Genomic DNA, 26,982 nt, shown 5'->3' with positions numbered 1-26,982 from the left:
AGGGCTGTATGAGGGCTGTATGAGAGCTGTATGAGATCTGTATGAGGGCTGTATGAGAGCTGTATGAAAGCTGTATGAGAGCTGTATGAGAGCTGTATATGAGAGCTGTATGAGAGCTGTATGAGGGCTGTATGAGAGCTGTATGAGAGCTGTATGAGGGTTGTGTGAAGGATTTTTGAGGTTTATATAAGGGCAGTATACGAACCATATAAGAGCAGTATTAAAATTTTTTTAAACGCTTATATGTTTTCTATTTTGTATGACCATTTCTGCAATATTTGGATTTGTCCTTCTTGTTGAGTAACTCATGTTGTTACATGTATTTCTTATAATCTACAGTCTGAGGGTCTCTAAAACACTTTTAGTAAAATTGAACACAATCTGTATATATATCATTTTAAGGAAAGACATGAAGCTACACTCATATTGTATTAAGATATGTTAGGGAAAGACATGAAGCTACACTCATACTGTACTAAGATATGTTAGGGAGATACATGAAGCTACACTCATACTGTACTAAGATATGTTAGGGAGATACATGAAGCTACACTCATACTGTACTAAGATAGTTGGTAATTGATACTAATCTTCACTCCCTGAACTAGTTTAGCTAGAGCAACTTTCTTTAATTAATTTCGTTAGGTTTGAAGTGACCACCTGGACTTGGACACTAAAATAAGATTTTAGAATCATCACCAGTTCTCCTCATGTGTCTATGGTTGTTAAAAATTAAAAACAGGTTTCTACTCTGCTGAGATGAATATGAAAACGCAATTATAAAATATTGCATCTCTTTGATTTGCCAGCCTTTGGATACTATTCATATCGCTTCTATCAAATGCCAGTAAACCAGATAATATATTTTCCAATATATTATTATAACTCGATCAAATGCCTATTGTTAAAGAACATGTTTACATTGACTTTTCGCAAATAAAGTTGAAGTTGTCTCCACAGGGAAAGTCATTAAACTTGTAGTTATCGTCAGTCCAGCTTCCAATGCATTCTTCACCCGTTGCCCGAAAGCTCGGCTCATTGTTAGCCCAAACTAGGGTGTCAATAGGAGCTTTCGTCTTGCCTTCCCATTGCCAGTTCACACCGCGTCTTCTTCCACCGATCCAAAGATGATTGTCTTTCCAAGCTGCAGCAATAACAAATTCAATAATATTATATAAAGTAATTTATCAATTTTTTTTTATAAAAGTGTGCGTATAATTGCAACCAAATGCCTGCAGCTAACATTAATCACAAAGAATCTAATTCAATATTAATAAAGATTTATACTTTTACCGATTTAGCTAAATTTAGACAAAAGAAATAAAAAATTCTTTGTATGAATTATTTTTTGTTTGCACAAAAACTATTATGGTCGCTATTGGTTTATTTATTTATTATTTATTAATAACGTTTTCGTGATCTTCTCGTAACTGCCAAAATTATTAAAAGAAAAAGAGAACACAACTTCAACAAGTACTTAAAACTTCATAAGCCACATATGAGTGTTGATTGGTTTAGAAAAACCTGCATGGCATACTTATTTCGTTCAGGCAATTTCAAGATATGGTCTTGCAATAAGGGTGTGTCATTATTAGCAAACAAGTGTGAACAGCAAAACAATACAAAAATAAAATCAATAATGAAATAAATTGAAAATAAAATAATGCATCTTTGGCTATCAAAGTTACATGATGCTCTGTGCAAATGTGGTGGAAGCAGCAGAGCCACATCTGTGATCAGCCAGCCAAGCGTTGCCTAATCAACACGCCTTTCGATATGCCGCCAGTCAGATGTTAGCCAGTTGAGTGAGGCAGAAAGATGGTGGAGCAGAAGAGAGCCAAATATAAAGGTGGCGTTTCATATGAACATTGCAGTAAGGAGGTCTGTGAATTCACTCCTGTGTATTACGCTATTAAATAAATTTATATTTAAAATATACTTTGAAAGAGCGGCGATCACTTATTATTGCAGACAGTGCAGAGTTGGTGGCGATATGCAAAGCAGATAGATTTAAAGATGGCGGAGTCAGAGATCAGCTGGAATTTTGACACAAGCTCGAGTCACAATGAGTGAACAGCAAGCCACGAAGTAAAACCTTTTTAGCTCCACACTTTTTTCAAACTACTGAATAATTATTTTTCATTCAAGCTTACATATGCATTTATAATAATTGCATTTGTAACAATTGAATTTATAATAATTACATTTGTAAAATCTGTAGAAAATTCAAAGTGCAAGCTTTTACATTGCTAATCAAAAGGCGTATAAGCCTGTGAATAAAATGACAGAAATTTATTTTTATAACTGTATCTAGTTGTCTTGTAGTCGAAGTTAGCAATTTAGCAGCTTTACCTATCAAAATTAATTAAGCTATAATAATATAGCAATAATAATAACAACTATAGGATTTCAAACATAGACTTTGATAGTTTTCTCCACATTTAATGGACACTCTTTCTTATTCTGTATTTCAAGATGCTATAATTTTATGAAATGCGTAAAAGTGTAGGTAGAACCATTGTGTTAAGTTGATTAACTTGTACCTCTCGCGAGTTGTTATTTCTCTGTTGAATACTGGATCTTAATAAATTTTTTGCTATAAAAATTTGTATAGACTTATTACATTTTATTCTGGTGTATCAGCTAAGTTTTAGAAACAAAAAAATTCAAGTTAGATTAATTTAATGAATTAGTTTATTAAAAGTTCATTTTAAAATATGTACAATATTGAAAACCCCCAAACAAGGATTGCTATCAAAGATAGCTTAAGATTCAAATAGGCTACATGAATTTTACAAGTGGATGTGGTGTATGCCTTTTGACTAATGCTACTAAAGGCGGTGAGATGTATTTAGAGTTAGTCATATAATTCAAAAATCTTTGTTGCCATATCCTAGTGCTGACTCATTTATGATTAGAATTATTTATCTATATATATATTTCTCAAACACCGTGTGTTCGTCGGAAATTTGGATATAGATCTTAAAATCTAGAAACCATCGACCCGTACCGAAGAAGATCAGGAAGATTACAAGTCTTACGCCTAGCCCACTGGACTATGGAAGTCGAACTGGTAGCCCTCCAATATAAGGCATTATATCAGAGCAATACCTAACTGCTTTACGTATGCGGTAGATACGAAAAGCCGAACGCGCTGAATGACTGAACAGACCGAACATCTTTTTGGGAGTTGCTCTCCCTCAACTATTATCTATAAATCAATTATTATCTATTATAAATAATATTGATTGCATGTTTTATATAATTATAATAAATATTATTATATATAGAAAAAAATATATTCATTTCCAATTGAATAAAGAAACAATTTTGGTTAGTTATTTAGCTACTGGTTCACCAATGGTTAACGATACTACTCATACCTGCCAACTCTCACGCATTGGGCGTGAGACTCACGCAATCACCCCAAAGAAAAAATGAAAACGCGTGAGAAATGCGTGAGATTTTTTCCCCATTTTCCACAATTTTATATATACTATCATTGATACATCAATTGCCCCAAAACCAACTCTCACGCCTTGCCCCACTCTTGGGTTGGCAGGTCTGATACTACTGAACAAATAAAACCTTTTGCTTCTACTAGGCATTTCCCTTTTATCTGTCAAAGGTAAGGCAAGTACTGATTGGACAATAGTGACAGCAAAAATACTTCAATTGAATATGTCATATTTTTATTCACAGCGTGCTTCACTGGCGCGAAAATAAACAACAGCCTCTAAAATGTTTCTACGGAATTCATTGAGCTCTTTATTTATAGAAGTTTGAGTTACGCACCCTTATCTTTAAATAGTCACACGAGAGGGCAACTCCTAAAATATTTGGTCTGTTCGGTCATTCAGTGCGTTCGGCTTTTCGTATCTACTGTTACGTATGACGTATGTCATAGCATAACGTCACGAGAAGCTGTTCGCTCACATTATTAAACTGCCTAATAGCAAAACTCTCACTACTTCTCATTGTTTATAAGACAAAAAACTTTTCTCATGATATGTAGTTTGAAAGTTAGAATGGCAAATGTTGTAATATGTTAAATACAAATCAATTATCTGTCCAAATACTCTTCTATTACATGGGCAACGCCGGGTGGCACAGCTTCTATTATCTTTGATTGTATCCTAATATACAAGGACCTGAAGTTCTATTATCTTTGATTGTATCCTAATATACAAGGACCTGAAGTTCTATTATCTTTGATTGTACCCTAATATACAAGGATCTAAAGCTCTATTACCATTGTTCAACTTGCGGAGGTTGATGAGCCAGAAAGCAGACTCTAGTGTCTCAAAAGTAGCCAGGTTCTCTCCGCTGACAAAGCAGTGATTGTACGCATCTTGCCATGTCTTTGCTATGGTCACCAGTCTAATGCATGTGTTGGAATACGGGTTACGGATGTAATTCCCTGGGCATTCCACAGCTAAAATAAATAGTCAAGGCTTCAAGAGTATTGGTTTATTTTAGATTGACTCTACAGCATTACTCTACAACTCGCCAAAGATAGAGAGTTTCTCCTCTGAAGTCCATGAGTGAAAAATGGGAGCCAAAACTATGCAGTAAATCCGTAATTTAATGCAAATACAAATAAATGAAAGGAAGATTTGTAGTCTAATGTGTTATTTTATTTACTAACAGATTGTGAAATATTTATAGTCTATAACCTACATGTACAAATAAAGAACAATAACTATAATGCATAACTATATTTTAAAAACTATTCTTTACTATACCTTTAGGTTTCTCCGGCTGACAGACTTGACATATGTTACCTGAAATCAATCAACAGTCATATAGACAGCTCTCATTGCAGCTTTATCTATTCTCTACTTCTTTCAGTGCAACAAAATGAAAGCGCATAAAAAAAATCTTTTGTCATTCACTGGATTTCTAAATGACAAATCTACTCTACCATCAGATTTAAGGCTGGTATAACATCACATCTAGATCTTGAATATTTCCTACTCTAACATCTAGGTATATAAAAGGACACGCAGTAACAAACATGGGCTATGCCTGCAACACACAGGCTCTGATATGATCACAGGCTATAATACGATCACAGGCTATGATATGTTTAGTCTTTATCGTTGGTTTTATGTTGGTGCCGCCTTTCTTACAGACTTTAAAGTCTGTAAGAGAACATAAATCAGATAGTGTCTAGACATGCGAGGTAAGACAACTCAAAATAAATACTACAAATGCCCATCCCTGAGTGTCCGAACAGTTTAATCTGAGTTACCTTTTTGTTTATCAAAACTTTATATAAGACCGAAATAAAGATGCTTAAAAATTATATTTAAGCATTTTAAAAGATTGTAAAGGTTTTACAATCTTTACAATAATAAAAGCCATGTTGTGTTGAACAGTCCATCCGCCTCCTCAAAGCCTTGCTCAGAGGTTAGAAGAACGATTGCTTTCTTATGACAATCAGCTTTTTAAAGAGACACTTTAACACCTGGTCTAACCAATTACTTTTTAGTGTTAGAGAATAAACGTGTGCATACTTATTCTTTGTGCGGCATGAAAGTAGAGAGCAGCTCACTAGACTGCCAGCATCAAAGGTTAGGATAAAATAAAAAACAAATAATATAAAATTTGAAATACATTAGTAATTTAAACAGATGATTGAAATCATTGAATTGGTGATTAAAAAAGATATTTTTAATAAGATGGAATTTTATTCAGGCCCACTTATTTTTTGTTAGATATAAATTTTTTTAGTATTATATTTACAGTTACATATATATTAATTTTAATAAATATAAAGTATTTTCATATGTTGAAATTTAAGTTAGTACATTGTTCAAACTTGAAATAGGCGTTTTAGGCTTTTTGGCTGGATGTTAAACATTCTCAAATTTGGTTGTTACTTGTACATAGCCCTAGTTACTAGTTTACATAGACTATGTGTACATAGCCCGCACATTCTCTGTATAACCATAACATCTGCTAGTTCGCATAGATTATGTTCATCCTATATACCAGCCAAATCTGCCAACATAAAGGGCCGTTGATAACCAGCTTGTCATTATGTGTGAATAATAAACCAATTAACTTAAAGTGACATTCTTGTATTATCACTCGATGTTCACTATTAAATCTTATCAGATCAGCATAGCATTGTTACCATGGTTACCAGCTGACAGTTTACATGTTCAGATAATGCTAGTGATTTAAATGGCTCGGTCAGGTGTAAAAAAAGTGACAGTGTTTGATTATCTAAAATTACAGCCGAACACACCGCATAATTTGTTTGAGTTCTATGACAACGTATTTTAAATGAATAAATATTTATAGAAAACTCCCAAGAATGAAGTATTTTATTTTATTCATTAATTTAATTTCACTAAATATATTGGAGAACATAGATATTCAAAATTTTTCTCATTTTAGACTCTTGATTGCATACAAGTGACAAAATCAACATAAAATTGATAACCAAAACCAATATAAAAAATGAAAAGCAGTGATGAGAGTTGGCCGCAATCAGCCTGATTGTTCTGTTTAGCAAAAACTAAAATTCAATACCTGGTCTAACGTTTAACAAACTTCACAAACTAGAAATAGGAAATAAATAATGCACATTGATAACCAAATAAGTTGTTTAGTTTTTTGGAATATTTGAAATTTCATTTTATGCGACAGTTCTGGTAGCAAAATGAATGAATACTATTATAATTATTAATAAAAACTCACATAGCCTGAGCTCAGCAGTAAACTTACTCAAGTGGTTTAATTAATGCTATAAACTGTCTATGTTCCTGAAGTACATCATAGACTCATTAATAATACTTGAAACATTAAATAGGATAACATACCTAATTATATTAAATACCAATTTTTTGCTGTTATCTTTTATATACTAAAGCAGGGCTATCAGCTGATGAGATGAATTTAATGGGCAAGGGATACTAGTGTAGGAATAACCCATTGCTTACCGTATGGAACATCTTGGAAGTTAATAGGACTGATGACGTCTCGTTTGCTGGTAGAGTGAGCCTTGCTCCCTTCTGTATTTACCTGAAAGGTAAGCAGAAAGCTATCATAGCCTAACTACTGACTTGTCATTGTAGATAAGTTAGTAAAGGTAGAATTAACATCAACTACAGAAGTTTCCAAAAGTCACTCGAGCTGAAACTTTACCATAAAAAGTTATTTTCAGATATAGCAGGTTAACATTTAAGTGTTTCAGCACAATAAATTTCAGAATGTCTAAGCTCACTGGTTTTATTCTAATAATTTTAAAGAGAGTTTTAAAACACAAATTGAATAAAAAAAAGATTTTTTTACCGGCTGAAGAGGTTCAGCCAGACATGTCGAGAGAGCGATTATAGTTACAAAGAATAAAACCGCCATCATCAGTCAATAGGTAGCCGTGGTTGCCTATGCTGAATGGCCAGTAAGAGTAAGTGGCTAAATTGCCACTAGCTAACACTAACCTGGCTGTGTGAGTACTGATTGGCTAGTCAATGTCAAGTGTTTTGATTGGATATTGCACTAGAGGAAAAAGTGTTGAGTTAGCTTGGAGTAAACATCAAATTTTGTTCACAAGACTCTTACTAGAATCTAGAACTTCCAGCCCCAAATTATTCACATATCATTGTTTTGTTCTCTTGTACTAAAAAAAATAGAGGTTCTGGAGATTCCATAACTGGCCAAAGCAACGCAAAACGGTGTTTCATCTAAATTTTTGGGTTAGCTTTGGCAATCTCATGTATGCTTCTGTCATTCAATTCAGAGCAACCGGTATTTAAAGATCTGGCATGGCCACAAAATATGTTTTTTTTGTATAAGCAGCAAGTTCCCCATACGCTGTTGTGGAACTAATATACTATTAAACGTTTGTAGAGACAGAACATGAACCTGTGATTGGCTGAAATATTTTATTGTAATTATTTCAATTCATTTTTATTCATATCCCAAAGCTACATGCATTCAAAATCGGTTCGTTCTATTGAAAAGTTAATTTATGTATCTTTTGATTGGCCAAATCCCTTTGTCAACACGTGTGAAGAGAACATCTGGTGTTTCAGTCATTGCCCCAGTCCTGCCTGTAGGGCCTCATTAAAACACGACTCAATGTTGGAGTTTGTGTATTTACATGTATCTCATATATACTCATGTATATATATATCTCATATATACAATCTCATATATATTTAGCACTTACTCTTTGATGTAACCTAAATGTTTGATTTTTCCCTGTTCTGTTCCAGAAGCAAAATGAAATATTGGCTAATTAATTTTGGGTGTTTACAGAGCTGCCTCAGAAATGACAGCAATAGCTTGAATAAACATAGTAGTGGCAGAACTATCTGTTGAATTGTATTTGGTTTTGATAGAATTGGTACAACGTTGCTTTTTAGGTTAAGCTGGCTGAATCTTCTCTAAAACCCATCTACTATGTACACAAACTGTATGTACACTATATATCTACTATGTACACTAACTGTATGTACACTATATATCTATTATGTACACTAACTGTATGTACACTATATATCTACTATGTACACAAACTGTATGTACACTATATATCTACTATGTACACTGACTTTATGTACACTATATATCTACTATGTACACTAACTGTATGTGCACTATATATCTACTATGTACACTAACTGTATGTACACTATATATCTACTATGTACACTGACTGTATGTACACTATATATCTACTATGTACACTGACTGTATGTACACTATATATATACAATAATATGATATACACTAATATATGCACACTGAAATATGTACACTAATATTAAGAGTACTAATATTATGCACAGTAACAGAATGTAGAGTCTATATAATTATATATTTCTCAAAGTATGTATGTTGGTATGTCGGTACTCATTACGGCTATACATGTAGATCTTAAATTCTTGATATTAAAATTACATGCCGCAACGAATTTGAACACACGATGAATTCATGACAACTTTCAAATCCAGACGCTCAACCATTGAGCTAGAAAGCCGTAGTGGTTGGAGATGATTTAATATAACGGATACACAATGGGTGTACCAATTATTTTATCCTTCATCGTCGACGATTTACGATGCTTCTGTTCACAACTATTTTGGGATCTAAGTATATGCAATGTGATTCGTCTTTTTTCGTTAAGGCTAATTTATTCGACCCCACGATAATTAACCTCGAACTTAAAATTGGGTGAATTATGAACTGATTATATATGATAATAAGATATACATCACTGAACTTGCCATGGCGAGTTATCTGTATCCGTTATACGGTATATTCGGTATCCGTTAAAATAAAAACATCTCGCAATGATATTGTAAAGGTGTTGTGCGACCTTCACGTTCCTCCACTAGTACAAGACTCGGTGCATGAGTTTATACATATGTTTCTGCTTAGTTCATAAGTTGTACAATAATGCTCAGGTAACAGGCAATGAACAGGCCCAGAACAGCTCTGCTCTTCTACACAAATGTTCGAGCTTGTAATAGCTAGTAAGCTCTGCCTCCGTTCTACTTGGCTGGACCCGGCTTGGCACGGCTGGCTCGGTCTTGACTCGGCACGGCTATGGCTTGGCTAAATGTAAGGGGACGCCATTCACTACAATATTACTAATGTTAAAAGTTTTAAAAGCTTTACTAAAACACATAATAAAACTTCTTTCAAGTATGTGTTTAATAAGCTAAATTCATTCAAGTTAGATTCAGCGTTTATATTACACGTTCGTCTAAGGTAAAAACTTTCCACGTAGTACATTGTAATGTTATATTATCTTGGGCACGCAGACCATAACCACTAAATTCCCTAAGTCATTATAGGTACCAATAGTTACTAAGGTTAACATAGTATTTTGGTACTATTTTAATGATGTTTGGTACCTATAGCCTATGACATGTAGGCCAAATGAGTAATAGCTCTCATGCACAAATGTATTTGTTGCAAGCAAAGTGTCTGGTGATTAATGGCTCTTTATTTACACAAGCGCAATAAGCATGAAAAGATAGAACAATTAGATACAAGACAATACAATCAAGCGTAATGCTGAATTGAGTTCCACAAATAATAAATACTCAACACTTGTAAATGCAAGAATATCAAGGTATATAAGTATACACAGAACTGCACAAAGGTAGATTAATGTTACTACACTGTTCTTAATGCAGATTAAGAACGTAATTCTCAGTCCTTAGTTCTGTTGCTGGTAGTCTGTATCACTTGCTCTGTGTTCTTTGTTCTCTCTCACTAGAGTATCTTCTCCTGTTGCATATCCTTACCCCTTCTTTGCTTATATAGGAGCACCTTTGCTTATATAGTGAGGGCTGGGTGTTAATCCATGGGCTTTCTGCGCAAGCTGGCCTTAATCCTTAACCTGGGCTAATCTGAGAATAGTTGAACACTTGTGATAATTAGAAAAAGCTCAGCTCAGTAAATCTATCACAACACTGAAATAAACTGAGATCATATAATTGTACATCAAATAATTTTTGATCGTAATCGTAGCAAAATAAACTACATTTTACCATTACTTGCTAATAATTTCACATTTACATTTGAACATCTTTACATTTTTAATTTTCCTTCTAATTTATTTCAACGAAACTCTTTTTTTCAAGTTTTGAAATTTTAAATTTACAGTTGTTTGAAAACCTTTACAGTTGTTTTATTTATTTTTATTTTAGTTGTTTTGCTCAAAACATTGTCCTCATGATATGAAGTTTGAAAGTTACAGTTGCTTGACAAAGTTTTATAACCTTTACAGTTGTTTTTATTTTCTCTTAATTTATTTCAGCTACACAAAACACTTCTCTCAAGTGATATGTAGTTTGAAAGTTAGAATGGAAAATGTTGTTATATGTTAAATACAAATCAATTTTCTGTCAAAAAACTTTTTTATTACCCGGGCAACACCAGATAGCACAGCTAGTAACACTATATAGGCCTATGCCATAGTTATGTAGCTATAATGTAACCATGTACGAAAAAGCTTAAAATTCAACGCAAAAAGTTTGATATGAATGGTTTACGTCATGCTGAATTTGATTTGTCCAAGTGCTACCAAAGCTTGCCCTTGACTGGACAGCGTACTAGTAGTACATGTAGCAGTTATAACTATTTTAACAGGTAAATTCCATAAGCTTACCCATTTATAAACAAACAGAGGACTTTTGATAAGAAAATCTCAAGCTTGACCTTTAAATGACAAGGTAAAACTTAGTTTAAATTTAAACTCTTTATAAAGCATTTTAGACTGTTCTTTTGGCCAAAGATATATAAAGGTTATTTTTTCTATAGTTTCCATAGTTCTATGGGTCATCCTCTTTACTCACCGCTTTTATTGTTGACTTGGAACATTTTTTCCTTGAGCAAAATATAGCAGTTCAAACACATCGTAACTGCACTAACATGTTAACACATCGTAACTGCACTAACATGTTTGCTATCACAAATCATCATTGATGGTTCATACAAATAGATAATAAATATCCTGACAATAGTTCAATAACAGTGCTGGCTTTCAAACGATTGAGGCCCTTTCTCATTGGTCAACCTGTTTGTCTGCAGGAGGCATCATTCAGTGGCACCGGTGTCTGTAGCAACAGTAAATGTCCACACCACGCATTGGTTATGCATTTTGTGGGTGTGTGTCGTCTGGCTTTTATAGTTCCTAGTGCATTAGCAGATTCAAGTGCTGTGAGAGGGCTAATAACTGGATGTACAATTATTCTGGGTGGTCTAGTGAACAGTTGTTGGTATGTTGGTCTGCCGTCAAAAAGGTTCTGAGTTTGAATCCTTTATGATGCAATGTTGTTTTACCATGTCTTCAGAGAACTTAGTATTGTAAAGACTAGCACCGTGGTAGTCAGGTGTGCTGTAAGAGGTTGTGACATCGTCAAGCACAGAGAATACCATAAAACCCCTATTCAAGCGCCATTGTGGTCTATTTTTCAACCCTTTCCCAAAGTTGCGTTTAATTAGAGGTGGCGCTCAAAGAAAGGGTGGCGCTGTATTTTTCGACTAGCTCGTTACAATTTTGGGAAGATAAATTTAATCCTTTCACGGGCTAAGCGATACTAAGGTTGTTTATTTTTGATCTCCCCTTCAGGCAGATCGGCATTGAAGTCATAGGTCTCAGCCTTTTTGCTGAACCATTTTTCATATATACGCACATCTGAACATCCAAGTATTAGACCGAGTTGAGCAAAGAACTACTTTGATTACATAATACTTGTGTGGTAATGATATTAATTATTTTGATAGTGTCACTTTCAAAGTTTTCAAGAAAAACTGTAAAGCTTTGGTGCTAGAAAACAGACCTAACATTTTTAATTTTTAAAGATGTTTTTTAATAAGTTAAAGTTATAACACACTAAAAATGGCTGCTACTAAATTCTACGTTCCTGAAGACTATCATGAGTCATCTAAACACTTTAAAGCCTTCAGATAAACCACATTATTGATGAATCTGAAAACAATAGATATGATTTATATCTTAGTGACTTCATGTCAGAGTGTAGTTTTGATGATTGTGATGATCAATCTTCTCAAGTACACCATCACTAAAGTCATGGCAACCACTACATCAAACTTTAAACCCTCTTTTTGGTGCAATCTCTTTTTAATACTTATTCATACTTACAGTATTACTACTTATTCATACTTACAGTATTACTACTTATTCATACTTACAGTATTACTACTTATTCATATTTACAGTATTATTACTTATTCATACTTACAGTATTACTACTTATTCATACTTACAGTATTACTACTTATTCATACTTACAGTATTACTACTTATTCATACTTACAGTATTACTACTTATTCATACTTACAGTATTACTACTTATTCATACTTACAGTATTACTACTTATTCATACTTACAGTATTACTACTTATTCATACTTACAGTATTACTACTTATTCATACTTACAGTATTACTACTTATTCATACTTACAGTATTACTACTTATTCATACTTACAGTATTACTACTTATTCATACTTACAGTATTACTTATTATTATTTACGTATTTACTACTTATTATCCTCTTTATTCTAACTTCCAACCATCGTTTCGGACAGACGGGTAGATGAACGCATTAGATATAGATATACTCTCATCATTGCAAATATTGTGATCAGCATATAGAACAGCACCATTATCAAGCTTATACAATGCTAGACAGATGAGAGAGTGAACAAACTGATAACTTTCAAATAGTTTATATAGTGAGTAGTTCTGTTCTATAGTTTTCAAGTAATATTGAACCTTTTTTAAAATGAAAAATCAAGTTTGTGGCATCGTAGTTAGATGCTCTTTGACCTTAAATATGATGTTGATGCAAAGAGTGGTGTATTGCAGACTTAGAGTAATGTATTGTTGACTTACAGCTTTGTATTGTTGACTTAGAGTGGTGTATTGTCGATTTCAGTTTTCTAGATACGTAAAGTTCACCACCAATTTCAATCACTCAATTTAAAGCAGCACCCGATTGGTTTTAAAAGTTTCAATAAATAAAACTGTACGACTTTTAACATTTAAAATCAAATAGCACACAGCTATGGACTGGTAAAACTGGTGTATTGGTATAAGTACTAGTCATTCTTACCTGTTTGTGTTTCAGTTACGAGCGGGCAACTCTTGTATTAGCGATCACATTATATTCATGCCCTGAAATTAATGGCCCCCTTTGACACAAAAATTAATTTGAAGAAGACCATCTTCTAGATATCTTTTCCTCCCCCTTGTTTCCTCCCTCTCTATAATCCAAGCCACCCTCTCCATTTGTGTAGTACAACATACCGTAAAACCTCTAATTGAAGGCCATGGCGCTCTATTTTTCAACCCTTATTCCATAGTGGCGGTCAATTGGAGTTGGCATTTAAATGGAAGCTGGCGTCGTAATTTTCAAATGGTTCATCAGAATTGTGAGAAGATAAATTTAGCCCTTTTCAGGCAATGCGAATGACGCCTACATTTTGCCCTCTTTTACGGTGGAGTGATAATAAATCTTTTGGATGCAATAAATCTGTTAACTTACCTCCAACTTGTTAAAGATCTTTAAATAAAGCAAGCATTAAAAAGCTGAAAGATATCTCTACCAGTTGTTATCTATTGCTATATGTTATAGGTTACAATTAATCTGCAATGATATTATTGCTTTGCAATTTGTTAGAGCTTTAAACATTTTATTTCACTCCTAATTTGAAGGCATATTTCTATTTTATATCTATATTTACCAATAGCTATGTTTACCAATGTATTTAACAATGTTGCATATAAGCTCTTTGCACTTACTGATATGTTTACTACAGTTTGCAGCCTAGACTAGCTTTTTACATTCAATAGAAGAGTTATGAGCGTCGATCCATTGTAAGCCATGTTAAGATAACCGCAAAGATGCTATTAACTAATATGCTAAAAATCTGCAAATTTACAAGTTATATTATAGTTGATCAAATGTTAGAAATATATATATATTCATGAACAAGTGACAAACAAACCATATTTTTATTACATGCAGAAACAAAAATTAACGTTTGAAAGCAAAAATATTTGCATCGCTTTCTCGGATAGCTATGTTCTGATTGTTGCTTTCGATAAAACGAGCTTCTTTTGGTTGTCTAATATCTCCCATAATGTCCTCTGACCGCAACACTTTTTCTGCACTGCTGAACTAGTCAATATTAGCGTCCAAACAATTTTTTTGGCAGAGCAAAGCGTTTACGCATTGCATTTAGCAAAAACGCAATGCGTAAAGGTTTTGCTCGCTATACACAACCTTCACCCTAAAAATAGTCATTCATCAACTATCATAAACGGAAACCGTTTTCATATGCATGTACTTCGAAGTATCAAGACCGCATTAAATAAGGAACTAGTACTAGCGTGAGACAGTTAATCATTATTTCTATGGTGTCACTTCCAAAGTTTTAACGGATACAAAACAAAAAGCTTTAGAATTGGATTAGAGAATTGTTACTGATGTAAACGATTAATTATTAATACGGTTTTGTGGACACTTCTACTGATCAATTGATAATATGGGTTCAGAAAAATCAAATAATGTCAAAGTGGCGGCCAAGTGCAGGTGGCGTTCAATTAGAGAGTGGCACTCTATTTTCCAATCTTCCCAGGGTGGCGGTCAATTGGAGGTGGTGTTCAAATAGAGGTGGCGTTCAATTAGAGGTTTTACGGCAACTACATGTAGTTTTAATTAACAACCCTAATATATACACCAGCTGGCATGCATTCAATGCTTGTAAATAGACCCCTTGCTATAATAGTTCAGTGCAATCAGTGCAAAGGTAAGTGTCCATTTTATTAAACAAAATACATAATACATAAAATATAATTACTAAAATAAATTAAATATATATATATTTGTTGCAATATTAGAATAAACTGCAGAGCATAGATAAAGCATCAAAGAAACACAGTGTGTAAAACGGCGTATATGTGCAAACAACACAAACTGTAGGGCGCTTCCGAATGTGATGACAGCAACTGAAGAACATGGCTCTAGTTCTATCAAGTTGTTTAAAAATACTAGGTGAGCAGTATAGTTAATACCATCAGCTCTGGCAAAGGAAACTTTGCAAAGTATTTTCATGAGTAGCTCTATGGGTTTTATTTATTCCGCTGACTACTCGAGATGACATAACTTTTTAGAGCTTGTAAAGTGTATACTCGGGAGACTAAGGTCGCTTGTGTACAGTTGTCTAGTTGATCAACTGTTTAATGTACACGAACAGGGTTGGTACTTGTAGCCAGCCTTTATGCAGATGAAGAGGGGTTATATATGTAGCCAACCTTTATGCAGATGAGAGTATCTCTAGAAAGTGGGCAGCAGAGGAGAGGTCAAACCTATCGACTAGGTTGCTCTTGTTACCTTCAACACCAGCTTCAAAACCTTTGTCATAACTCGGTGCTACGTATCTCACTGGTTCAATAGCATCTTCGTCGCAATGAAATTGAAAGCCTGGAAACTCAACTACTGCGATTGAACCTAAAACCAAAACAGATCAAAGAAATCTAATACTAACAAAATGCTGATTTACCAAAATAAAAGCTGCACCGTTAAATGCTAGGCAAGGAACAAAAGCATAAAGATGTACTTGCATAGATACTAAGTATGAAGTAGACAACTCCCCGTGCATCAGGTTCATAGTAGAATGTTAAAGCATATCTATCTACATAATACATTCAAAATTGAGGTTAAAATATTGAAATACCAATTGAATGCCCAACTCTTGCCAGGCATCGTAACCCGTGGGCGCAGCAGCAGCGTAACCCGTGGGAGCACTGTATTAATTAACAATTTGGTGTGTATGATTGCGAAAAGGTATACGGTGTATGGTGAGGACACCGTAGCCTTGTGGTTAGGTGAGCAAACTTGCAGTTGCGATCTACAGGAGTTCAAATCCAACAAGAAGCACAATTTTCATTGTCAGATTTGAATCACTATAGCTGGATAGACAGCCAATGACAATAGCTATAGCTGGATAGACAGCCAATGACAATAGCTATAGCTGGATAGACAGCCAATGACAATAGCTATAGCTGGATAGACAGCCAATGACAATAGCTATAGCTGGATAGACAGCCAATGACAGACAACAAACTGAGATTTACATATATAGATTGACCTTAACATGTTGAAAACTTTTAAAGCTAAGATGCACTTGAATAATGTAACAACAGGTCGTTCATAGGAATTTAGTCTGCTGCTAAACTCTTATGGGTAAAAAGAAAATAAAGGTTCACAATGACTGGAGTTCACCACCAGCAACTCATCAGCACTGAGCTGATTCATAGTGCTAGTAGACTCGTTGTTTCTCAGTTACTAGCAGTATAATTATTATTAGTAACCTGAGAGTCTAGTGCAGAAAATAAGTGCATAGATAAATCATCCTAAAAACTAAAAATTCCCCTGTCATACAGCCCACGACCAAAGCAATAATGGAAAAAAGAAAGGGTACTGCTGGTTGTTGAAAAAGTAGTTACAAAAGGTCCAAATTCTACAAAAGTAGAATTCTTCAGTTAGATGTTGTAGGCTTCGCCTACAGCATCTACTAAAAAATTCTCTGAATCAGATGAGTTGTTGTTATTATTTTGAGTAGCGTGTTGTTGAACATTAGCATTTGATGTTGATGGTTGCTGTGAGGACCTTCTATTTCTCCTCCTCCGTAATAATTGGGAGAAACGTGGACGGCCCCTGCAACGATGTGGTGTTCTGGGAGGTTGTATGTCCATGGTAGTTGTCAAGTTGTTTTGAAATGAAATTCAAAAGGTCTATTATGCAAAACAAAAGGTTGTATAAAAATCAGACCTAATCTACTACATCTTAAACCTATGTTTTACAAAACAATAAAATAAATATTAATTCAAGCTTTAAGCCTAACCTACTGTACGTAATTTAACTAACAGCAGCAACAATGAAATATATTCATTATATTTCTGAAATGCAATATTAAAAGTAAAATGGAAAACTGCCGTGTAATATACACAGTTTGAAAGTTGTGTTAGAAAGTTGAAAGTTGGTTGTGTTGAATGTAGAATAGTTTTGACAGCGATATCTAACAAAAAGCAAGCGTCTGGGAGTTTTCTGCAAACTGGAGTAAAATAAAGAAATATTCTTGTCATGAAGGGGCAATTTAGTTCGGCCCTAGCTTGTAGATAAGATGTAAAGAAATCTGGCTAATGTTCTGAATGAATGATTCGTTAATGAAACCTTCGGTAATTGGACAAAAAACATAGGCGGATAAACTTTGTACTACATTTTCATACCTGTAAATCGGTCTACGCCTCAAACGGTCTACGTTTATTACAGAAACCTTCGGAAATTAGACAATGCAATCATTATATACGACGATGCTGTAAATTCAAATGATTATTCTTATAATTAAATATTATAATAATTTTTTTATAAAATCAAATAACTAATTCGAATAATAAAGTCGGCAAAAAAAAAACGATCACTTTTCTGTACTTTTACGTTAATTACAGAAACCTCTAGCAATTAGAAAATGCCATGCACTGGTGAAATGTGCACGTTGTTTTCGTGAAATGCGCACGACTTAATAGTTCTACTATTTGTCGCACGGCCTTATTGGCGTTTCGTTAGCCGGTCTTAATTTTAATTAGAAAAAGCTTGTCAAGTTTTTATCGCGATTATTGGCCAAATTAATTTGTCTATTTATGTATAATCCGATCAGATGGGTTAGTTTTAAGATATTGCGGTAACCTTTCAAAGGCTTGGTAACATATTTAAATAAGTTTATATGTGTTTTGTATCATTATTATACAGTACTTAAACGACTCTACACAAAAAAGGTCAAATTTGTTGAAGAGATTTTGGTACAAGGGTTTGGTCATGGCCGTTACAGGATAATTTTTCGGGAGTTGTGTGCACATATGCATTTATCATATACCTCCTAAACAATTGCTTTGCTTGTGTTTGGTCATGGGATAATTATCTGTAAAGGAATTGAAGAGATATAAGGCAAATGATTGGTGCAGTGGTTAGCATGTTTGTCTCCAGAGTTGATGGCTGTGTGTTCAAATCCCCAACGATGCAATGGCTTTTCGCAACCTCCAGCCGTGGATTCAGACAAACGCAGCACTTAGAATAGATCTTTACAAACATCCTGGCAGTCCATGGTGGATGACTTTGTACGAATGTTCTGTACCAATGGTAGACGGTCGATTAGCAGTCACTAGAGTATCGGGCTGCAAAGTTGTAAATATTGGGCTACTAAGTTGTTAGTATGGGGCTACTATGTTGTTAGCATCGAGCCACTAAGTTGTTAGTATCAGGCCACTAAGTTGTGTGTATCGGGCTACTAAGTTGTTAGCATCGGGCTACTAAGTTGTTAGTATCGGGCCACTAAGTTGTTAGCATCGAGCCACTAAGTTGTTAGTATCGGGCCACTAAGTTGTGTGTATCGAGCTACTAAGTTGTTAGTATCGGGCCACTAAGTTGTGTGTATCGGGCTACTAAGTTGTGTGTATCGGGCTACTATGTTGTTAGTATCGGGCCACTAAGTTGTGTGTATCGGGCTACTAAGTTGTGTGTATCGGGCTACTATGTTGTTAGTATCGGGCTACTATGTTGTTAGCATCGGGCTACTAAGTTGTTAGCATCGGGCTACTAAGTTGTTAGTATCGGGCTACTAAGTTGTTAGTATCGGGCTACTATGTTGTTAGCATCGGGCTACTAAGTTGTGTGTATCGGGCTACTAAGTTGTGTGTATCGGGCTACTAAGTTGTTAGTATCGGGCTACTAAGTTGTTAGTATCGGGCTACTAAGTTGTTAGTATTAGATTACTAAATGTAATGAGTATGAAGCCCTCATGATGAATGATCAAACACGGCTCTTATTAGAGTAAAGATCATCGTAATTATAGCTTTTGAATTATTTGACCGAACATGATAGTATATGGTTATGGTGCAAGTCCTCATTGAGGAGCTTAGAGTTGCAGCACAAGTAGTGGTTATTTTTATAGTGGTGATATTTTTTAATTATTGATAACTAACATCTGAAACACTAATAATAAATATTTTTATAGATTGTGAACAATAAATATTCGCTAACAGCAGTTGTAATCTGAGCTTAGGCGGTGATATTTAAGTGTAGGGTTGTACTATTTATATCAATTAACAATAATACAACTACCATTAATATCATTACCGCATATGTATAAATAATATAACAACTACTATTTAAATAAAAGATTTAAATGGTAAACTACAACCAAATAAGCAATGAATATAATGTAATAGATTATACATTAAAAACAAAAATGAAATACTTGTTAGATATTATATTTAAAAAATGCTATTCAATTTCACTTGGAAATAAAATTTTTTAATTTAGAAACGACATAATATCTATATTCAAATAGTTAAAAATAAATTTAATTAGTGTCTTTAATGTTTGCTTTGCTATATCATTATTTACCAAAAACATAAAAAGTCACAAGAATATCTCAAATGTACATTAACTTACTTATTGGTGCAATGATATAAAACCCGACAAGGATAGGCAACGGCTATCATATGGGCGGGGTTTAATGATCAAGCTCTGTTGGAATTGTGCTAGCCTGGGTTTCGGGGCTAACACAGTTCTCACGCGGCGGTCACGTTGCCTTGTTAGGTTTTTGCGTATTGGTTTTTATTGCATATATGCGTCGATCATGGATAACAAACCGTGAATCAGCAAACTGGATTTCTACGGTATAGGGGTAATACCTAACCAAAAAATACCTCCATGAAAAAAAAACCATTTCAAATTACCTATTTTTACCAATTTTGAGATTGGCAGGGGTCGTAATATATGCTTTAAGTTAAATATAATTTACCCGAAATCACCCGAACAACGTTCTCCTCTCCCTAGTTTTTGATTAATACTTTGCCACCCCTACTATAAAATGACAAAGTCTTTTATCGTTGTCACATTGTTCGAATCGGCTAATAAGATGGGACAGCAGGCAAAGCTGTGCAGTGTAGTTTTCATATTAAAATCTAAATATAAGACCGAATTTGGGCTATTTTACGATTGCGACTATTAATATCACGAATGCTTGTGAATGGCAACTGACTGATCATAATGGTGACAATATTGGGATACTATATTTATTTGACAACAAAATGAATTCAACAGATAAGTAATATAACCACTATAGTTAATAATGTTTGTAAATTTACAACGGGCTTTATTCAGCATATTTGTTTGTACGGGTGCCGTGTTCGGGTTCATCCCAACAGAGCTCGATCATTAAGCCCAGGCCATATGATAGCTGTCGCCTATCCTGTGGGAGTTTATATTATTGGTGTAAGGTACACACATAGTAAACAGCATATTATACACACTGTCGCCTATCCTGTGGGGGTTTATATTATTGGTGTAAGGTACACACATAGTAAACATCATATTATACACACTGTCGCCTATCCTGTGGGGGTTTATATTATTGATGTAAGGTACACACATAGTAAACATCATATTATACACACTGTCGCCTATCCTGTGGGGGTTTATATTATTGATGTAAGGTACACACATAGTAAACATCATATTATACACACTGTCGCCTATCCTGTGGGGGTTTATATTATTGATGTAAGGTACACACATAGTAAACAGCATATTATACACACTGTCGCCTATCCTGTGGGGGTTTATATTATTGGTGTAAGGTACACACATAGTAAACAGCATATTATACACACTGTCGCCTATCCTGTGGGGGTTTATATTATTGGTGTAAGGTACACACATAGTAAACATCATATTATACACACTGTCGCCTATCCTGTGGGGGTTTATATTATTGATGTAAGGTACACACATAGTAAACATCATATTATACACACTGTCGCCTATCCTGTGGAGGTTTATATTATTGATGTAAGGTACACACATAGTAAACAGTATATTATACACATATAAAAACTTTATTTCAAATGAAAATTTATTACTGGTCTTGGTATTTGTTCATATTGCAAATCGCCAACAGAAATGTAGCTACCTACACTAAAGAGTAGTGGCTGTGACGATCGTCCCAGCCTATACGCACCCTCATCAGTATTACTATATTAAAAAGGCATAAAACCAGTCTATGTTATCGAAACCAGTAGGCAGCAATTCACTACGATCTCTTAGATTTTCTGTATATTCTATTGAAGTAGGTAACTCTTTTTTCATTGTTCAAGATGAAAACTGGGAATATGTTAAATTAGCACTGCTGGTTTGATAATCATAGTTCAATGAGAGTTTCAGGTACATGATGGAAATTTCATTTTGCAATGTTGCTGTTTCAAGACCAATTATTATCATAAAAAATTGTTAGAAGTGTCAAATTTCCTATTTTACTAAAAGTTTGTCTGGACGGAGTAGCGAGGTAATTACAATAGTTTTTTACAAGTGAGCCTATTACTATCATGGCAACTTTTAATGACTAGTGTGGCATTGTATTGCAGGTGTAAATGCAGGTAAAATGGGTGCAACTGGGCATTAAAATGTTTTGTGAATTATAATTAAACTCCTACAAAGTTGCTCCACTTTATTTTGGACTCAACTTGTATCTTTATACAGAAAACAACAAACATAAAATCATATATTTCCAGAAACATTATCATTATGACCAACAAAACATTTCTATTTTAAATCATTTTAATTAAGTTGATATTCATTGTATTGTACAGTTTATGATATAATGTATAGATTATGAAAACTAAAAACTTCCTTTTTTGTAAAATTATATGTAAAAGAAAAATTTCAGTCAATCAGCGATTCTCATAATAAAAACCAATTTAAGGGACAATTTAAAGGACAAGAATGACACCCCCCTCCCCCCCCTTAAATTGCTCTCCACAACTGGGCATGTCTTTCTGGCAAAGCTTCCTTTTGGCTAGACTCAGACATGTCCAGCCAAGATCACAGAGACATTGTTTGTATAACACTGTCTTTTAAAAACACACACAGTCTCTGCTTGCAGTAAACTAAGCAGACATCATACTTGATCTTTTAGGGACACACTATTTTTTACATCGTTTTACTAGCTATTTTTGTTGAACTTCCCAACTACAATCCCTTACTACTACACTACTACATCCCTTACTACAATAAATAAGCTAGTCAGTCTCTCACCATATGACCAGTACTCCAACTCTCCAACCATCCCATGCGTCGGCCATCTTTTGCGTTTCTTAGCGCAGTCTACTGACAGCTTCAGCTGAATAAGACGAATAATCAATAATGCTTCAGAAAATTTGAATAACAAATGAAAAAGAAAAGGGGGATTATAAGTTCAAAATTACGATACATGATGCACGACTATTTTCTACAGATTTGAATTACTATTGCTGAACAGACAGCAAACGACAGACAACAAACTTTGAAAATTAGATATATAGTAGATGCTCCTATAACATAAATCATCCATTCCAGGGACGTTTACGTTATAAGGATTTTATGTTACAAGAACAATAAAATGCATGTAAATTGCCTAATTCGTTCCAAGATCTTTCCAAACTCACCCCTTTGACCATGCACAGAGGAAAAAACTTTACATAACTCGTTTAATTTGTCGGCTGTACCGTAACTGTAGTATTATTAGATTACAGCGTCAACTTTTCTCCTTTTTTTGATCAATCTCACTGGTTTTATAGACCATGATTGCAGTAAGTATACAAGGTGATAGGTAGCGTACATTTTCAACATTCATTTACAAAAATTTGTTTATTTTTCTAAACAACAAAGTTTATTCTGCAAATTAAAGGTAATAACAAATATTTTGTACGTCTACAATAAAGCAAAACAACAAAATATTTTTACTATAAAAAGCAGTTATACCTGTTCGTTGTCTTTCGACTATCCAGTGGTCAAGGTTAGAATGAACATAATTTTCGACAACCCTCCAACTCGTGACATTTAGATCGGTAGACCGAAGCTGTAACACTGTACCAATCGACTGTTTTTGTATTTATAACTATTGCGCAGCTATCCTATTCGCCTTTTAGTCGACACATTGAACAATCTATTATGACGAAGTAAGTTTCGCTACAGTTATATATAATAAATATAACGCTAAACACGCAGCGTTTTTTCTTCTGAAAGTGCGGGAAAATAAACTAACATTCAAAGCGATTTGAAAAACTTGCCTGACTTGACACTTTACGTTATATGGAATTTCTTACGTAGTAGGAAGCAAAAACTTCACATAAATCTTCAACGTTATTTGGAATTTACGTTATAGGAGTCTACTGTATATTATAGGAGTCTACTGTATATTATAGGAGCCTACTGTATATTATAGGAGCCTACTGTATATTATAGGAGTCTACTGCATATTATAAGAGTCTACTGTATATTATAGGAGTCTACTGTAGATTGACCATAACATGTTAAAACCTTTATAACTAAGATGCACTTGAATAAAAATTCCTAAAGCTTTACAAAAAAAATGAAGTTAAATGTAGCAACAGGTCATTCATAGGATTTTAGTCTGCTGGTCAACTCTATGATGTAAAGAGGAAATAAAGATTCGCAGTAACTGGAGTCACTTTAAAATGCGAATGAGGTTGAGCTAAGTAAAATATGACCAATCATGATGAACAATCATGATGAACAATCACGATGACCAATCACGATGAACAATCACGATGACCAATCACGATGACCAATCACAATGACCAATCACGATGACCAATCACGATGGCCAATCACGATGACCAATCACAATGAACAATCATGATGAACAATCACGATGACCAATCATGATGAACAATCACGATGACCAATCACGATGACCAATCACGATGACCAATCACGATGAACAATCACGATGACCAATCACGATGACCAATCACGATGACCAATCACAATGAACAATCACGATGAACAATCACCATGACCAATCATGATGAACAATCATGATGACCATTCATGATGACCAATCATGATGACCAATCATGATGACCAATCTTGATGACCATTCATGATGACCAATCAGATTGGTCATCATGATTGGTCATCATGATGACCAATCATGATGAACATCATCTATGATAAGATGAGCAAGACTAGGATGAGTGAGAAAAAGAAGTGGGAGTTGCTCACTCATTACTAGCATCGATTGAAATTAACTGAAGAATGTCAGTAATTACTGTATTGATAAGGAGAGGAAACAGCCGTGGTCCAATGGCTAGGGCGCTGGAATTAACCACTGAACCACGGTTATAAGCTCAGTGCATTTGATCGTAGAAGGACCAGCGGTGGTGTTAAAAGGACATCCAGGCACAAATGCTCCTGTGTCAAATCAAATGATCACAGTATATTCTGCGCCAGAATACATCAATATATCGTATCGGGACCGCGGAATTGAATAGTTTTGTTCATTGATAGTCCAAGAAACAAATGGCAGCAAGCAATCAAATTGCATTAACGATCTCGGCCACACAATTCTACCTGCGGTTAACAACTACAAACTAGTCCAAAATTGAAAACATTTTTCTTACTGGTGAACTGAACCTGAGGAATCTAATTGTGTTTGTTCCACTGCATTTATTTTCACATTACTATATTTTCGCACTCCTCAGAGCTGCAAAATTAAGTTGCTGCGAAATTTTACTCTGTATGCTACTCACGAAACTAAATACTAGCGAAATATAAGTGTCCTTGGGTAAATCTCAACAATGGTTCATTGTCTTTAATAGCTTCCTTAGCAACATACTTCCATAGCAACAAGCTTCATTAGCAGCAAGCTTCCTTAGCAACAAGCTTCCTTGCCAACAAGCTTTCTTAGCAACATGCTTCTACAGCAACAAGCTTCTATAGCAACATGTGTCTTTAGTAACAAGCATTGCTTTCATAAACAAATTGTCAGGCACAATTCCACATCTACATTTACAGCGGCTTAATAAAAATCTTTCAAATAAAGGTGCAGGCGTACCTAAACTGCATGTATAACGTTTAGAGTTTTATTTAAAACACTAGTGATGACATTTGCTGTAGACAAACACCTCCGATTGCTAACCTGCACTTTTTCTCCTTCTTTCAACTTCAACACTGGTTCCAGGTCACACGCAGCACCAATCCAGTCTTTGCACTCTGGAAACTTGACGGCGATTGTTTCACATTCTTCTGTTCCAGTCACAGCTATAACTGATCCAACAGAACTCCGGTTTATCCCTCCCCAACCTCTAGATGGCCTTGGGATAGATCTCCGAACTCGAACCTTCTGACCAGGCTGCCAAAATTAAGCTGCCAATAGATTTTGTCACCAATGTATTTGTAACTTCAACTACCATGGTTTCTGAACTATTTGGGGCTTACGTCAGCTACAATACTACACTTGCAGGCTATAGTACAGTAACAGCTTCCTGCCCACTTTTTACAACAGACATAGAGAATGCGGTCAATCACATTTAGTTTGAACACAGCTCAATGAACTAAAGTGACCTCTCATAGAGGTTGTTATCATTTATTGAAATATTAGAGCAGATCTCTTATAACCACATTATATATCAAATACACAGTAAATTCATGATCTATGTACCATGTAACATGTGCTGATGAGGTTAAAATGTGCTCATGAACTTAACATGTGCTCATGAACATAACATGTGCTAATGAACTTATCATGTGCACATGAACCTAACATGTGCTCATGAACTTAACATGTGCTCACGAACATAACATGTGCTTACAAACAACACATGTGCTCATGAACTTACCATGTGCTCATGAACCTAACATGTGCTCATGAACTTAACATGTGCTCACGAACAAAACATGTGCTCATGAACTTAACATGTGCTCACAAACATAACATGTGCTCATGAACTTACCATGTGCTCATGAACTTAACATGTGCTCATGAACTTACCATGTGCTCATAAACTTAACATGTGCTCATGAACTTAACATATGCTCATGAACTTATCATGTGCTCATGAACTTAACATATGCTCATGAACTTATCATGTGCTCATGAACCTAACATACGCTCATGAACTTAACATGTGCTCAGCTGTTACATGAGCACAAAACATACTGTTGTGAATCAGTCAAGTTGCTTTGTTAGAAGTGATATACCTTAGAAGTGATATACCTTAAAAGTGATATACCTTAGAAGTGATATACCTTAGAAGTGATATACCTTAGAAGTGATACACCTTAGAAGTGATACACCTTAGAAGTGATATACCTTATAAGTGATATACCTTATAAGTGATATACCTTAGAAGTGATATACCTTATAAATGATATACCTTAGAAGTGATATACCTTAGAAGTGATATACCTTAGAAGTGATATACCTTAGAAGTGATATACCTTAGAAGTGATATACCTTAGAAGTGATATACCTTAGAAGTGATATACTTTAGAAGCTATTAAAAAAACTGTTAAAAGCTATTTAGAAATGATCAGTGTTTTATGCTTTCATGGTGGTGAAATAATGTTCCAC

At 34.6% G+C, this 26,982-nt stretch overlaps 2 protein-coding genes across 3 annotated transcripts in view; both read right to left on the bottom strand.

Annotated features, from left to right (window-relative positions):
• Positions 1 to 851: 851 nt before the first annotated feature.
• On the bottom strand, positions 852 to 11,910 carry LOC137402533 (C-type lectin Cal-like). The gene is made up of 5 exons (XM_068089034.1): positions 11,815 to 11,910; positions 6,954 to 7,035; positions 4,746 to 4,784; positions 4,253 to 4,435; positions 852 to 1,144 (listed from the first exon to the last, which is right to left on the bottom strand). The coding sequence occupies exons 1-5, from the start codon at positions 11,908 to 11,910 to the stop codon at positions 918 to 920; spliced, it is 627 nt and encodes a 208-aa protein (XP_067945135.1). The 3' UTR covers positions 852 to 917.
• Positions 11,911 to 15,316: 3,406 nt separating this feature from the next.
• The window catches only part of LOC137401656 (uncharacterized), a 66,402-nt gene continuing 54,736 nt past the window's right edge, over positions 15,317 to 26,982 (bottom strand). Inside the window, exons 14-16 of one of the 2 annotated variants that reach the window (XM_068088111.1) lie at positions 25,549 to 25,761; positions 22,662 to 22,746; positions 15,317 to 16,016 (exon numbers count right to left, since the gene is read on the bottom strand). In XM_068088111.1, the coding sequence (XP_067944212.1) occupies positions 15,823 to 16,016; positions 22,662 to 22,746; positions 25,549 to 25,761 (492 nt within the window). In that variant the 3' untranslated portion in view covers positions 15,317 to 15,822. Of the gene's footprint in view, positions 16,017 to 18,669; positions 18,740 to 22,661; positions 22,747 to 25,548; positions 25,762 to 26,982 lie in introns of those variants that run through there. The other variant, XM_068088112.1, reaches the window with a different exon arrangement.

Source organism: Watersipora subatra, chromosome 8, assembly GCF_963576615.1.
Source record: "Watersipora subatra chromosome 8, tzWatSuba1.1, whole genome shotgun sequence".
Lineage (NCBI taxonomy): Eukaryota > Metazoa > Bryozoa > Gymnolaemata > Cheilostomatida > Watersiporidae > Watersipora > Watersipora subatra.
Note: the sequence above shows the minus strand (reverse complement) of the source record. Positions and strands in the feature narration are given on the sequence as shown.

Bases quoted from the DNA above. Each gene is read 5' to 3' on its own strand.
- LOC137402533 (XM_068089034.1), bottom strand. From the start codon at position 11,910: ATGGTATTCTCTGTGCTTGACGATGTCACAACCTCTTACAGCACACCT. The intron at 7,036-11,814 runs GTAAAACAACAT...CTTACCTTTCAG, and splicing joins CTAAGTTCTCTGAAGACATG to GTAAATACAGAAGGGAGCAA. The intron at 1,145-4,252 runs GTAATAGAGCTT...TTATTGCTGCAG, and splicing joins CCTCCGCAAGTTGAACAATG to CTTGGAAAGACAATCATCTT.